This window comes from Pezoporus wallicus, unplaced genomic scaffold (assembly GCF_028554395.1).
Source record: "Pezoporus wallicus isolate ANWC-B61680 ecotype Strahan unplaced genomic scaffold, APGP_CSIRO_Pwel_v1 contig_6428, whole genome shotgun sequence".
NCBI classification, from domain to species: domain Eukaryota; kingdom Metazoa; phylum Chordata; class Aves; order Psittaciformes; family Psittacidae; genus Pezoporus; species Pezoporus wallicus.
Window position 1 is genome coordinate 1,361,946 of NW_026639269.1, and position 16,359 is coordinate 1,378,304.

At 37.9% G+C, this 16,359-nt stretch overlaps 1 protein-coding gene across 3 annotated transcripts in view; it reads left to right on the forward strand.

The window, feature by feature from the left end:
• AGPAT5 (1-acylglycerol-3-phosphate O-acyltransferase 5) overlaps positions 1-16,359 on the forward strand; it is a 57,543-nt gene that overhangs the window by 25,986 nt on the left and 15,198 nt on the right. For 2 of the 3 annotated variants that reach the window (XM_057414072.1, XM_057414073.1), the window contains exons 5-6: positions 3,937-4,027; positions 13,018-13,179. In XM_057414072.1, coding sequence (XP_057270055.1) covers positions 3,937-4,027; positions 13,018-13,179 — 253 coding nt within the window. The remainder of the gene's footprint in view (positions 1-3,936; positions 4,028-13,017; positions 13,180-16,359) is intronic. The other variant, XM_057414074.1, reaches the window with a different exon arrangement.

A 16,359-nucleotide genomic window follows, 5' to 3' on the forward strand; every position in this document is an offset into this window, starting at 1 on the left:
GAGCTACATACTAGGTTTCTATAAGCTGAACTTGATGCAAAGGCAACTTTTCTGTCTTGTTGGTATGTTTTCAATTCAGAGATATTCAGATTCTGGTCAACAAACCTGTTCAGCTGCTTGTGTTCTAGAGGTTTACAACAATAATTAACATATAATTTAAACTCTGCTTTGTATTACACATGTAGGACTGGAGTAAACAGATACTATTCTCCATTGTGTAATCAGCTATTGATGGCTGATTATCTGCTTTTAAGTCTTGACCTCTGCAGCAAGAATGGTAATACCTATCCTGTGTGCTTCACTTTCTTTACTCTGACAGTTATTACTTGTAACAGCCACTGTATTACCTTTCAGAGCTGAACATTCAGTCTTTAATGGGGGAGGGGGGGTACGTCATCTCAAAGTAACATTTTAAGGATTTAAATTATATGATTTGAATATAAGCCTGTTTATGAAAAGGGAGTGGGGTGGGAAATGCATCTGGATTTGAGTATTATGCCCTTTCCAACTAACTCTCAAAAGTTTACTTAGTTACTTGAATATCTCAACAGTGTACTTCATAGATGAAATGTATACGTGACTGGGGAAAGTGTGGACTTCAGCTGGGTCTAAGGATTCCTGTACTCATCCCTGTGCTTATGCTACTGTCATGTTATAAAAAAGTAAGCACCTTGCCTCTTAAACCCATTTTCTTGTTCTTTCCCCACCAATCTGTATATATCTTGGGTTTTCACTGGTCCTTGAAAATTCTTGGACTAAACCTGCCTCTGCAGTGTGCCAGCTCTCCTCCTCCCTAAACATACCATGACAAGTACAGCCGTTCCTTGAGCTCTCTTTACTGGTTTGTCATTGGTTTTTTTGTTTGGGGTTTTTTGGTTTGGTTTGGGGTTTTTCCCTGCTGGGTTCTAGGCTATGCAGCCATTTCCTTCTTTCTTGATCTGCTGGCTTCAATGATTAGCACAGTTCCTAAACTTCTTCCCTTCTCTGCTTTTTAATGCATCCTTCAACTTTTCTCACTATGGGGTGATTCTGGAGATTTCTCTTGCTGAGTCCTATCTTTCTGCATTCGATCTTTTTGCCAGTTGTCTGCAGTTGTTAAGTGCAGGTACCAGCACATTCTGATATTTTGTGGGCCAGAAGCACAAAGTTACATTCCTGTGTGTCTCTTTCTCAGTTTGTAATTAACTTTGCATCTTCCCATGATGTGCATTCACGCTTGTCAGTGTTTTTCTGTACACTGATAATCCTCCTTGGACTGTTGTGAATCCCTTTTCTTTAAAATGAATGAAGACTTTGCGCCCACTGTAGGAGAGGATCTGGTTCGAGACTATCTTAAAAATCTGAACGTGCACAAGTCCATGGGACCTGATGAGATCCATCCACGGGTCCTGAAGGAGCTGGCGAATAAAGTTGCAAAGCCACTGGCCATCATATTTGAGAAATCATGGTAGTTGGGTGAAGTTCACGATGATTGGAAAAAGGGAAATATAACCCCCATTTTCAAGAAGGGGAAAACGGATGACCCGGAGAATTACAGACCAGTCAGTCTCACCTCTGTGCCTGGCAAAATCTTGGAGCAAGATTCTCCTGGAAGGCATGCTAAGGCACATGAAAATCAACAAGGTGCTTGGTGACAGCCATCATGGCTTCACTAAGGGGAAATCCTGCCTGACCAATTTGGTGGCCTTCTATGATGGGGCTATGGAACTGATGGACAGGGGTAGAACAGTTGATGTCATCTACCTGGACTTGTGCAAAGCGTTTGACACTGTCCCACAAGACATCCTTGTCTCTAAACTGGAGAGACATCAATTTGATGGATGGACCACTCGGTGGATAAAGAACTGGCTGGATGGCCGCACATAGAGTTGTGGTCAATGGCTCAGTGCCCAGCTGGAGACCAGTAATGAGTGGTGTCCCTCAGGGATCGGTGTTGGGACTGGTCTTGTTTAACATCTTCGTCACTGATATGGACAGTGGGATTGAGTGCGCCCTCAGCAAGTTTGCGGATAACGCCAAGCTGTGTGGTTTGGTTGATATGCTGGAGGGAAGGAATGCCATCCAGAGGGACCTTGACACACTTGTGAGGTGGGCTGATGCCAACCTCATGAAGTTTAACCATGCCAAGTGCAAGGTCCTACACCTGGGTCAGAGCAATCCCAGGCAAAGCTACAGGTTGGGCAGAGAAGAGATTCAGAGCAGCCCTGCAGAGGAGGACTTGGGGATGTTGGTTGATGAGAAAATGAACATGAGCCGGCTTCAGTGTGCGCTCGCAGCCCAGAAAGCCAACCGTATCCTGGGCTGCATCAAAAGGAGCGTGACCAGCAGGTCGAAGGAGGTGATCCTGCCCCTCTACTCTGCTCTTGTGAGACCTCACCTGGAGTATTGTGTGCAGTTCTGGTGTCCTCAACATAAAAAGGACATGGAACTGTTGGAACAAGTCCAGAGGAGGGCCACGAGGATGATCAGGGGACTGGAGCACCTCCTGTATGAAGACAGGCTGAGGAAGTTGGGGCTGTTCAGCCTGGAGAAGAGAAGGCTGCGTGGAGACCTCAGAGCAGTCTTCCAGTATCTGAAGGGGGCCTATAAGGATGCTGGCGGGGAGACTGTTCATTAGGGACTGTAGTGACAGGACAAGGAGTAACGGGTTAAAACTTAAACAGGGGAAGTTTAGATTGGATATAAGGAGGAAATTCTTTCCTGTTAGGGTGGTGAGGCACTGGAATAGGTTGCCCAGGGAGGTTGTGAATGCTCCATCCCTGGCAGTGTTCAAGGCCAGGTTGGACGAGGCCTTGGGTGATATGATTTAGCATCAGGTGTCCCTGCCCATGGCAGGGGGGTTGGAACTAGAGGATCTTAAGGTCCTTTCCGACCCTAACTATTCTATGATTCTGTGATTCTATTCTAATATATTTCTTGCGATACGTTTCTGTGAAGATAACAAATTTTGTAGTTAGTCTAGGCACAGTAGGCATGATTTTTACTGGTAATGTGTCATGTTCAACTCCATGCTAGTTATCATTTGTGACCATAGCCTTTTCTTCTGCAGATGAGCCCCCAATGCAAATTTTTCAGTGCTTAAGTGCTGTTTTGCATCAGCAGTCAGAGATTATACAAGACACACACAAACAGAGAGAGATGGAAATCTATACTCTGTTTGGAAAGCAAATGGAAAATTCATCACATTTGACTGCTTTTATTTGGGTACATAATTTTAGACTTGGATATGCAGATATTTAGGCAGCCTTTACCTGTGTAATGATTTGAGAACCCATAGGCAGTTGTTACTGACTAGACAAGCGCACTAATTTACTAGGAAAGTCTAACCTTGCAGGCATGTGTTTCAAGGAATGTGACTTTGAAGTTCAAATTATGTTAAACCGTGAGTTTAAGTTCATAATATATTTAAGATATAACACAGTGAGATGCATAAAGGCACGTAAAGTAGCTGATCTTTCATAATTTCAATTAATAGTATTTCTGATTATGAATGGAATGAAATTTATATTTCAGTAGAAGAAAAAACTAGATGCAACATAAGTATTAAAAAAGTAATAATAATTTAGGTAATTTGTGACATATTTGACTGTCTTTTCAAAATCTCCTCTTATCCCACTTGACTAAATAGATAGTCTTGTTGACATCAGCCAGTCCTGACTTGCTCACTTCTGTTAATGCATTCTGTTTCCCTTCCTAAATCACCTGGGCAACTTTCTGTGGTGTACATTCAAAGAAAATTATTTTCAACCTTGAACAGTTTCTTAGAGCTAAGAAATTGTAGCTCAAGTATTCTAATTTCCTTTGGATCCTTATGGTAATCAATGGTGTGAATTAATTACAATACGGACCTATCAAGTGATGATAATTTCTGTACAAGGAATTGGCTTACATTCGTTATAAGAACTTGTCTGTCTTGGTTTTCTTTTAATCCCACAGATGTATTTAGTGATTTTTCCAGAGGGGACTCGTTACAATCCAGAAATACCAAAAGTCATTGCAGATAGTCAATCATTTGCTGAAAAGGAAGGTAAGCAAAAAATGTTTCGAAATCATTATTTTGTTACAGTGTTAACATATGTTATATAAAATCGTTCTATAATATGAAGATGATTTTACCTTAAGTGGACCATTAAGTCTGCCTGGTTGATACTTAGGGTTAGAATAGCATAAATCAGTGTTTCTCTTACCACAGAGTAAGGTGAGAGTGGCATATATGCAGACATTTCTTGCCTTTTGCATTGCGCAAGACTATTAATTCTCAAGAAAGCTTTCTGTCTATATGTGTGTATTTATGGATGCTTCTTGCCCATTCGGGGACATAAGAATTAGCTACACTGGATCAGGGCACTGTTCTGTCTAAGGTGACATTCCAAGTACAGTTGTTACTTGATATAAAGAATATTTTGCATAGAGATTATTGTGCTTTAAAAGTCTTCCATCACTTAATTTTCAATTAGTGTTAGTACTACCATGGCTTTTTGGTTTTGTTGCTCTCTCACTTTCCAGTTTCACTCTTCCTTGGCTGCACTTTTTTCTGTAGTTGCTTTGATTGTTGGTATTGTCTCTATAACCACAGATGGAATTACTTCAATTTTGGAAAGACTTGCAAAAAATATAAGGATCCCAAGCCTTTTCATTTTTTCTCACATCATATGCACAATACATGTAAACTTTTAAGTCCAACAGTTCAGTGAACACGTTTCCTGGTTTTGTTTTTTCCTGTTGACCAAAAGTTAAATAATTCACTCTGAAGATAAACAAAGAATAACAAATAGGTCTGGTAAATTCATTTCTGTGACACACTGAAATGAATTCACAAGTCTGTGAATCAGCCTGTTGATATCATCAAGCTATTAAGTATTGTTAGCTCTTGTCCAAAAGGATATATGCTTTTCTTCTTCTCCTTGGGAAGAATGGAATTTGTTTGCGTGTATGAGCAAGAGAGCTTAAGTCATAATGTATTTATTCATTGCTTCAGTTTCCTGTCGGAAATGGAAGTCAAATGTTTCATTTAGGTTTGCAGTTCTTTGAGAGTTTAGAGGGGGTGTTTGATGGGGGTTTTTTATCCCCCTCTTCTCCTTTTTCAGGGAAAAGAAAGGGCCCATGTCAATACTGTTTAAATAAACTTCTTAACTGTATCTCTACAATCTGCAAAACAGTAAAACACTGCTTTTGTGCTTTCAGAGCATCTATTCATTTCCTCCTTTTTTTTTGTTCCCAGTATCAGACTGCTTTTATTTTGTAAGAGTTACTGCTCTTAAAAACTTTGTCTTAAAAACTTTCAAGACAAATACATATTAAACAAGAAGCATCTCTAATTCTAGTGCAGAATCCTCATGATCTGCTTTTCCCCACTGCTAAATTCATTTGGTCTCTCCTCAGCATTTTGTATAGAGAGAGCAGTGTCTGTGTGGGCCCCTGCTTCCCTGCATGTTCATGCAGAAGTTGATATTCTATGATTCACTTGACTTAGACCATCCCTCATACAAGCACACTGAGAATCAGGGGTGGCTGACACTGAAAGCTGCCTACCAAACTACTCTGACAGCTAAGAGCCACAAGACACTTGCCAGGACATCGGCGGAGCTGTGAGGACGGAGGACTCTGCATGGCTGCCAGCAGGAGATGATGATGAGTTTCCAGGGTCCTGTTGTACAACGCTGCTGGCCCTGGCTTGTGGCTTCAACCCAACAGACCCAGTGCCAGCACGGTCCTGACTGCTGGGTGCGTGGTAGGGCTGCAGCATGGGAACCATGACCAAAAGCCTCACCAGTTGGTCGTGTGTAGACTGAGTGCTGGCTGTGTGCCTTGTAAGAGTGTGAGGATTGTTAAGTGATACTGCTGAGATGAATTAAAAACACACAACTGCTTGCTTCTCTGAAAGATCCTGAAGGCCTCCTGTTTCTTACAGTTTTAGAAAAGGTAGTAATGCCCAGCAGTTCTGCCAGTCAGAAGAATGTGGACGTGCTCTTAACTTGCAGTTTAAAATGTGCACTTCTTTCCTCATGGGGTTATAAAGAAGTCTGATAATTTAGTCTTCTCATCTTATTGTATTTGTTACAAAGCACAGTGTGTCAGTGTTGGCTTTGCAGACATGTAGGAGAATTTTGTTTCTTTTAAGAAAGAATTTTTTCTTTTAAGAAGAATTAAACTTCAAATTGATAATAAGATCAGAGATATTATACCCAAATAAAACTATTCCTAGAGCACAAGCATAACTCATTTTTATCACAGTGTCTGAAATACGTTTTTGACATAAGTGTGTTTATATGTTATAGTAGTTTTGCAGAGAGGAAGTATGAGAAGGTTTTGTGGGTTCTGTGTTTACCTTTACTCTTCATGGGCTGGATTCTCTTCTAGAGAAGGTTCATTGGTTTAAGTAGAATTATTGGGCTGAACTTAATTAGTTGGTCTTAAAGCTACCAGCTGACATATTGCAACTTGGATCTTGATGTTCTTTTTATGTAAACACCAGGTTTGGACACAGTAACTGCCTCTTCACAACTGGTCTAGGACCAGTTCAACAACAACAATAAATTAAAAATAATAAAAAATTTTAAAAAAAAAGCTTAGGTTGCCATCCAGAGGAATATTCTGATATTTTGCTGGTTTCAGCTATTATGTCTTTCTTCACTGATCATCTGTCTAGGAACAGGGTGGAAGGATATCACACAGCAAAGGAATTGCAAGGTGATTGAGGTCATTCTTGAAGGCAACTTTTTAAAATACTGCTCATACTTCATGTTACAGTTTGTTCCGCCATAGGACTTGCATTCTGTGCAAAATCTTGACTCCTAGCAAGAGCAGGTGGTTTTCCACTTTCTGAAGCAAAGGCAAATCAAACACACAGGGTAGATCAAATAGATCTGGGTATGAGTAAGTTGAGACTGAAGGCTATAAAGCACGGAGAAACTTCCAGAGGAGGAGTAGGAATGTGTACATTTTAACTATTTTTAGAAAGAAATAAAAGGTATAATACAGTAAAAAAAACAATAAAAATCCATGGACTGGTCTTTCAAATTTCAAGTTGGTTGTACTGCCAGATTGTCTGTTGAAACCACAGAATGCCAAAACCATCTACAAGTAAAAAGTGATAAAATTAGGGCATTAATATTCATAGCTTTCGTGTTGGATACTGACAGATGTATCAGCCTTCAGCACCGATACATTTGACATATTAAAACTCTAATTAATTTAAACTCTACTGTAAGTTCTGTCCACAGTTGTATTCAGTGGGATACAGAAAGTTGCTTCCTTCCAGTATTACTTCCAGGAATACTAATTTTTATGGTGATGAATTGAGAATGTTGTCATCTAAGGGTAATGGTAGTACCCTCAGAAACTGAAGATTACTCATTCTACATGTTTTACAAGTGGCAGAAAACTCCAGTCAGATTCTAACCCAGGATAGAACATTTTAGCTCAGAATACATTTGTTAGGTTGCATTGGGGAAGAAAAAATGCGCTTCCTGAAGTTCAAACACAAAAGCAAAAATTACCTGTCTAAAACTAAGTTCTTTGGTTATTTGTGAAAGGATTAATGCAGGGTTTATTCATAGTACAAGGTAAATTCTGTGGAGTTGAGAAAATTAATCTGTTATTTGTCTTTGTTGGCCAAAATAGCCGTATTTGCTGGGTTTTCACAGCCACAGAAAACAACAGAAGCAGTGTGTGCAAAGAATATGAGATGAAGATGTGTCAGGTTTTCTCATTTCTCTTGGAAGCAAATTAAACCCCCACTTCCAAACCAGTGGGGAACTGTGCCATGTAACTGGATTTGAACCTGATACACCTAGTTATCCTCTCCTGATGAAAACTAAGTGGTTGGTTGAGATATTTCAGCAATTGCGACAAGGACAGGTGCTCTCTTTTTGTGTTTTAGTATGGTTGGTGACTCGTTTCCAATGGGATATTTTGTAAGATTCTCATAATGAAATTATCTCATGCTCTGCTGTCTCAGAGATCTAACAATATGAGAGAATGTGCTTTTCCCCTTGTCTTCTGAGCCTTTGCCTTCTAATTACAAATATTTAAGTATAGAGTCAGTAATCTTAGGTTAGAATTCATTGTAGTTTTCCATTATATGGGAGTAGTCAGCTAACATGACTACCAATATGTGCGACTCCTTTTAGGCTCCAGTTATTAGTTGAGGTGTTTAGAAGTACAGCGATTTTTCCACGCTAGTCAGCGGGCTTGAGTTGCTGAGTCCAGAGAATTGTAATTTGTAGGTGGCACTCATGTTTTCATAGAGATTTAACTCTTATCTTGTCATAATGTTAGAAGTGGAAATTATTTTATGTATTTATTTCAAACTTTAATTCTTTTAAGTTTGGTTCTATTTTATGGTAATGGACTCTAGAACAGAATTTCTGTAAGACCCACAAAATACATCATTTTAACTTTTTCTGCCAGTTTCTGGTATAAAAATTTGTTCCATTTTATATATTCCCAAAATATGTGTGTGTAGGTTTCTGATCATTTCCTAGTAGTTAGACCTCTATAATGTTTCAAGCAACCAAAACTTTCTTAGGTTTAGTAGAATATTAATTTTATCCAAATGTTAATAAATGGCATTTTAAGAATGTGAAGATAAATAGGAATAATCCAAAGCCCTCCTACTCCTAATGTTATTAACTCTGAAAAGTCAACGAGAACCAGGTAGGAAGCTTATTAGATTTAACTTGGCTTGCTTTTTGCTGAATGAAGACAAAACAATCTTCCCTGATAAAAGGCATTCATGGAATTTTGTATTAATGTTTGATTTCTAAAAAAGGTCATTTAAACAAGCAAACATTTCAGGTATTCATGTATTACCTTCCTTGTTTTTATGCAGAAAAGTTGCAAATGTCAATGTTTTTTAATGCGAAGTTTATCTCAACTTAGCTTTCTGCTAAGATGTTTGTACGTGCAGGATATGCTTATCTCAAAATTGCTTTTGCAGGTCGTGTTAAAAAAGAGGTATTTCAACTAAGCTAATCGAAAATACTTCCCTTCTAGATCTTGGCATTGGTTTTAGATTGTATTTTAAAGCAGTCTGATGTATTTAATATCCATAAATGTTATTTGGAACTGTCTCTACAGAAAGTAGCTTTTTGTAATTTTTTTTTTCACATACTTTCATGTAAGCAGGCTTGATGTAAAAGTGCACAGTGAGATGTGGATGGAAGAATACAATTTTGGAAGAGTGGGGTATAGACACTGAGTAGCATTTGAGAGAAGTACCAACAGGATAAAGAACGGATTTCTGTTATTAAAAGTCATCCTTAGGAAATCAAGTTTGTGAAAACCTTGTATTTATGTAGATATCCATAACAGAAGAAAGGGTACTCAAGTGTGGTGTCTCCCATGTTTTGCTGTGGGATGGTCATAGTCTTGAGGGGGTTACTTGCATTTATTGTACTTCAGTTCATCGTAACAGAAAACACTTTATGAGAGCATGCAATTTTTTAATATTATCATCAGCTGAATCCTATTAATGTAAATCGATGGAATAATGGCATACAAATGGGTTAGCTGTCCCACCATATGTCATTTTATAAGTCTGACTCTGGTTTCAATAAGTAAGGCTTCACTCACTGGAGGCATTCCAGAAGGCTGGTGGGAACTCAGTGTTGGATGAGTACTTGGGATACCCCATGTAACTGCAAAGCTTTCAGTCTAATATCGTTAATACGCACACACACACATACCAAAAAAAAAAAAGAGATTCGTTGGTTTTTATCCTGCTTTCAGGTTTTTTATTACTGTCAAGTAACACGGTTGTATGTACAGTGGGGAAAAAGTCTCAAACTAATTCTGGCATCCACTTTCAGTGAGGACAAAATTTCTGTTGATGAAACGTCGTGGTGCTAATACAGTATGTATAGGATATTCTTCATTTAGAGATGCTTTTTTATTTTTTATTGTTTTCATTTTAAAATATGGTGTGCACATCTGGGGTACAAATATGACCAGTGGAGTCCAAGTCTGAAAATGTAGATGGCCTGCCTACACTGAACAGTTCTTTGAGTTTTTGGCCTGCATGAAGGAAAGAGAAAGAGCAGTCTTCTCCATCAAGTTGTACTCAGCTATTACATATGTAACTTCACCCTGAGAGATTAGATAAATTAAGTTTTGTTGTGGTTTTTGTTCGTGTTTAGATAAAATAATCAGTTCTATAGACGATAATAATTTGGGCCTTTGTACATCCCAAACTAAAACCTTACTTTAGTTCAGCTTTTTTTGCACACTTTCTGAAGTAATTCAGCATCTTACTATAGTCTAGTAAACATATAATATTTGAAATACCATTGCTCATTGTATTTCTTCAGATTTTCACATTATTTTCGTATTTTTTAAATGCATTTATCATTTGAAAGTTAGCTAACAAGAGCAAAGCTATAGCATTTTAAGGTAAGAGTATTGCATTATTAGACATCTAGTTCATTTTCTTTGGCATTTAAAATAAAATCTCATGACCTCAAATACTTTGACAAAGAGTCCTAACTTAGTGTTGCACAACATTAAAAACAGTTTAAGCACAGTGTTTTGTGAATTGGATGCAGGCGGCTTGCCAAGGTAACTATACTGTAACTACTTGGGTTTAAATTCTGTTATGTTGATTTTAGCAAAGATCATCAGGTAATTGCTAGAATGTGTGGTTAATGTTTTTATAAAACAGATTATTTAAAAGGATGTGCTAAACTCCTGGTGTGCTGCATATTTGTCATGCACCAGAGTGTTTCTGAATAATGGATTATGGAATTTATTGATTTTAATGAGGTGCATATTCATTTTGTACTTAAACTGTCAAGAGTTCACTCGTAGCACATGGAGTAAGTGGGGCTTATTCCACAGTTGGCTTCACAGATTGTCACTGACCATCTTAATCACCAAAATTGCCCGTGGATTCAAAAAACTCAAGACAGAATAGTCTTAAATACCTAAATGAATTAATCTAGAGGATTCAGTTTTCACTGAAGCCTGTTTTTCCTTTTTCTTCCCCACAACAACAGTTTGGTTAAGGTGAAAATGAGTTGGGCAGGAAAGGAATGACACTGTTTTTAGAATGTCTGGAAATTTGGCTCAACAAGAGTTGTGTTGAGTGTAATGTCCACACTAACATCATCATTGACACCACACTAGAATATTCAGTGCTTCATTTACAGAGTAAACATTCAGAAACATAACATAATTAGTTGTTTGATGTAGCAGTTCACAAGCTAAGAAAACACTCCCACCATGTTATGCTTCAAAATATTTATATAATCCATATAACATTTTACATAGACAGTTATCACTGTTGCTGGTAAAGCTTAGAACAATGACTTCAGAAGGAGTGCTAGTAAATAACTTTTTATCTCTGTGTTCAAACAAAGTGCTTAGCACTTGTTAGGATAATCATTTATATTGAAATTTTCAGCTCTAAAAATGTTAGAGCAGTTTAGAGGCTAGCGTTATCTTACAGTGTTCAGTAGACATTTTCATAACTTTAGATCAAAGTATGTTTTGCTCAACAAGGGAGGGATATTCAGTAAAAATCAGGACATAATATCTTTTGAATGGATTTTGCAGGCAGAGAGATATCAAAAGCAATACCATAGCACTTTGGTTTGGAAAATTTCAGTTTCATTTAACAGGAATCAGTAGCACCAATGGATGGCTCTTTAAAAATGAGCTGAAGAGTAAGGCAATGAAAAATAAGGCTAGAAAGGAGTAATTGGCCTTTTATTCTGATACTTCTCTTTGAGAAAGTTTCTCATCTTATGCAAAATAGTGAAAATTTTTGCATAATATGCTTTTATTTCCTAGAAGCACTTTCAAGAAAGAGCTTGGAAGAGCTGTGTTCAGATCATGAAAAGTTTGGGGGGTTTTTGTTTGTTTTCATTTTGAAAATCATTATATATTAAAATTCTGGAAATAGAATGAAGTTTGTACTTTTGAGCCCAGTGTATTTGAATGTTTTTAAGTATGCTCTAAGTGGAAGTGGTCAGCTGAAGCAAACATGGGTATGAAATACTGTTGTTAAGACTTGCAGAATGCTGTTAGACCTAACATTCTTGTGTCCTTGATGTACCAGTCTCTGTGTCTTGGCCTGGATGGTTAAAGACAACAGCTGATTTCTGTGACTATGGATTTGTTAGTAGCCAAGTCAATTGTCAAAGGCTGTTCACAGAGAAACGGAGGATTTCTTCCTTGCTCTTTGTTCTTAGTGCTGTATTTTCCCCTCCCTCCTTAGTTTTCCACTGGGATGGTGAGTTCAATCAGCTGGTGGGAGGGAGGTGCCAGAGCAATACAAGGTCAGCAGCAGAAACAAGTAGGACAGAAAAGGAAAGCAACTGACAGGATAAAATGGAATGTCCCATTTTCTGTAGCAACACGCCATTGAAAGCTAGAATCTATAGTAGAAAATAACAAAACACATTGAAATTTCTGATAGCATGGTAGCTTTGGAGAAATGTAGCGTCCTGTTTAAGCACATGTAGTTAAGACAACTGCTTCTTTGTTAACTTAGAGCAGTATTAGGATTCAGTATGTTGACAAAATTGGTTTGTGCTTTGCAAGTAAATGCTGGATGGGCATTAGGTGTTCTTAAAATTATCTGTGCTTACCAAATCTGTTTCTGATAGAGAATTTCAGGAGGTGATGTCCTGTGCATTTAGTATTTCTGGGTTAATTTTCTCTTTTATCTCAGATGAACAAACAGGAAAGAGAAGTGCTCTCATGAGCACTTACGCTTATGAGTCACATTAAAACCATCACTGCTTCTAGAGCAGGAGCTGTAAAAAGGACTTCTCTGTTGAGCAGCCTTTTTGTCATTAATATCCGTTAGGATTTCTGTTTCATCTTGTACGTGTGCTCAGTAGAGCATGTGCAGTGTCCACACATGCACACTCTTTCTCTTAACTGAGAATTGAGATTAAAAATAAACCCCCTGTGATTCTGAGTTGGGTGCTGAAGTTCCTTCTTATGATGTTCCTTTTGTGAATGTAGTCCAATTTACTTTCAGTATAATTGATTTTTTTTCCTCCCCTCTAGGACTTGCTATACTAAAGCATGTGCTAACACCACGTGTGAAAGCAACGCATGTAGCTATTGACACAATGAAAGACTATCTGGATGCAGTGTATGATGTGACTGTAGCTTATGAAGGTACTGTGGACCACAAAGGGCAAAGAAAACTGGCACCATCTATGACAGGTGAGTGCTGCAGCCATATGTTTGTTAATACACAGAACCAACTTCAGGTACTTTATAATGCTGTGAAGATAATCTCCACAGTGCTTCAGCCATCTTACCATACCTTGGTAGGACAGTGTTCATTAGTGACTAAGCTTTACAATAGTTACCTGTGACATTCCTGCCCTCTCCTTCCCTTACCTTCCCTTCCCTCTTCCATGCAGAGAATATTTCCATAGTTAAATTATGCATGCAAGTGCTCTTTGGTGTTAAAATGAACTTGGGACCATAGGCAGTAGGTGCCATTTACCTTCTTATTTCCTGTAGCACTAGGATTTGTCATCATCATAAATTCTTTCTCTTTGCCTCTGCTGTGCTACATATGTATACATGTGATCCAATTGCTGAAATACATGTATTTTAAAGGGAAAATGTGTAGTAACAATACACCTACCTAGTAATATTACACATACCTACTAACTTCACAAACACCTGACAGCATTTTGTGCACATTAGCTTCACTTCATTTTAAACCGCATAAAACCCCTTAAGAGAACAAGGGAAATTAGTATATGTTTCTTGAGTAATTGAGTAACCAGAAAATAAGTTCTGGGGTTTCTGTTGTGGGGAACTCTAGGGCAGAGAGCTTCAAGGTTTGCTGGTTTTTAATTATGCTTGGTGGTGGATTGATTTTTGTTCTTTTCTGTTCTTATTCTTTTAAATAATTAATTTACCTGCACTACACTGAAGGGCTAGATATTGTCTTTCTTTCCATTTGTCGTTGATGTGTTATTCAGCCATGACTGTTACTTGTTATCTCAAATTGGTACTTCTGAGTCTCTTGCATTACTGATAGCAAGTAGGGGAAAAAAGCCACAGTAGTTCCACAGAGCTGTTCAGGTACTTTGGGGCAAGGGATTGGTGTTGGCTGAGGGACCTGCAGAGAACTTCTTAACTAACCTCCCCACTCCTTGGCTGGCCCGGTATCCTGGGACTTGTTCCTACTGCTGCTAAGAATAGCTCACAGTGCAGCTGTTTCAATGTCACTTCATTAGCACATGTAACTCCTTCAGGTGGTGTAGGGTCCACACGAACTCTTTCAGGTCCTAGTTGCTTAGAAGTTCTGTAATCGTGTATTTTTACATTTTCACCTTATTTAAAATTCTTCTGCATACGTGAGCAACAAAACTGTTAAAACTCACCACTTGTGTTGTACTGTAAGGTCTTAGGATGGTTTTATTTTAAATCCCTTTTGTTCCCAATAGGAATTTTTTATTGTTAAATATCACAAGTGCCTTTTATGCTTTCACATTTTTTATTTATAATTTTCTGTTGAGCTTGATTTTGCAGATTTTATTAAAGTTTTTAATGTTAGGGGGTTTTAAATACCTTATGACCTTCTTAAAGACTCCTTTGAAGACTAGGCAACCTCCCTCTTGTCCTGTCACCCAACCCTTTTCAAGACCCCCATCAAAACAAATAGGATTGTTTCTCCTTCCCTGCAGCATATCTTGTTTCATGACTTAATTATTAGGCAGTTTCAGCCACTCTCATGCTGGATTTCTCACTGCCTGATGGTTAATTAAACCATTAAAATGTCATTAACTAATGCTAAGATGGCAAATGTTCAAATTCCTGGTAAGACCTTTTCACCTATTGAACCCTCCAGTTTGCATGAAGCATGATATAATTATGGAAAGGGAACCAACAAACTGAATTTCCCTGTTGGCTGTTTCTTGTTTCCGGTGTCAAGTGGTAATCAGACAGTTTGGGATGGCTACTGGACAGCCAGCCTTTTGGAGACTCCACAGCAGGCAGGCCAGGCATCTCTTTCAGACACCCTTATTGTTAGGGCTGGGATAATTACTATCTCAACCTGGGGTAAAAATAAAGGCAGTAACACAGAATGAAGTGTAGCCAACCAGTTGTTACCCATTACCAAGTAGATAAATGAAATATCCATCCAGCGCATTCCATGCTATTGTGGCAGTCACATGTATTCCTTATGATATAAATTATATAGATGAGGGACCCTTTAAAAATTACAATGTGGGACATAATTGTCATTCTTTTAGGCCCTCAACACAAAGTGGAAGAAAAACAATTTCCATTCTAAGAGGTGAAGATCATTTCACCATTTGTTATGCAGAAATCCAACAATTGGTCTGTTTGGGAATATAATACAACAAGAATTAAATTGCACATTGTTATGCATTTGACATTTTTTAGCATTATTGTTCTTTTATGGTACTAAAATGAGTTATAAAATGTCATTTTCATGTGTGCATTTCATATGAATATTTTATATTCGTGTCTGTGCTGAATGAGAATTTTGTTTTTCATTCTCATAGGAATAAAATGGCAATACAATCCTGGTAATTTTTAAAAGATAAGGTTGACATGTCTTTTTCAATCTTGCAACTGTGATTGAAATTTATTGCATGGAAAACAAACTTGTGATAAACACAACTAACTTTACTTGAGGACTGTATTTCCCATAGTATGACATTTCCCATGTGAATGAAATCTGAATTCCACACAGATATAATGTGTTTCTTGAAATGCATTTTACTTCAGTTCCATAAATCTCAATTCCTCAGAAGAGTCTGTGCCACTTCTGGAGAAACCCATACTTAACCAAGGATATGGTTAGTTCTTGGCTGCTGTCTCCAGTAGTAAACAGAGCAGGTTAAGAGGAACATTTTAGTGACTGTGAGTAGTACTGCCATGCTTTATCTGAGAAATTGTCTCAGTAAACTGTAAACGGGAGAAATCTTGACGAAAAAATTGATTAAGTTTTAAATTTAGTTTTATGGAACTCCTAGTGTAAATAGCTTTTCTTAGCAAAATTGGATTTCATTTTTTTTCAGTCCCGTGAGCTTAAATTTCATAATGTTGACATGCTCAACAAGATTAAATCAAAACATAGTATACTGGTAGCTGGAATATAGACATTCACATCCTTTCTGCATCAGTGCTTTGCAAGGAATGCCAGGCACATTTGATAATGGGGTACCTTTTTAGAACAGGCAAATTATTATAGTATATCCTTTCAAATGTGTTGAAGTTTTTGTCACTATTAATGCATTTTAATGTTTCCGTGGCACTTTCCAGCTCCAAGTTGTTTGTTTTAGAAGAAATCAGATTTGATTAGTCTTAAAACAGGGACTAAGATTAGATTAGCTTTAGACAGGGATGCTG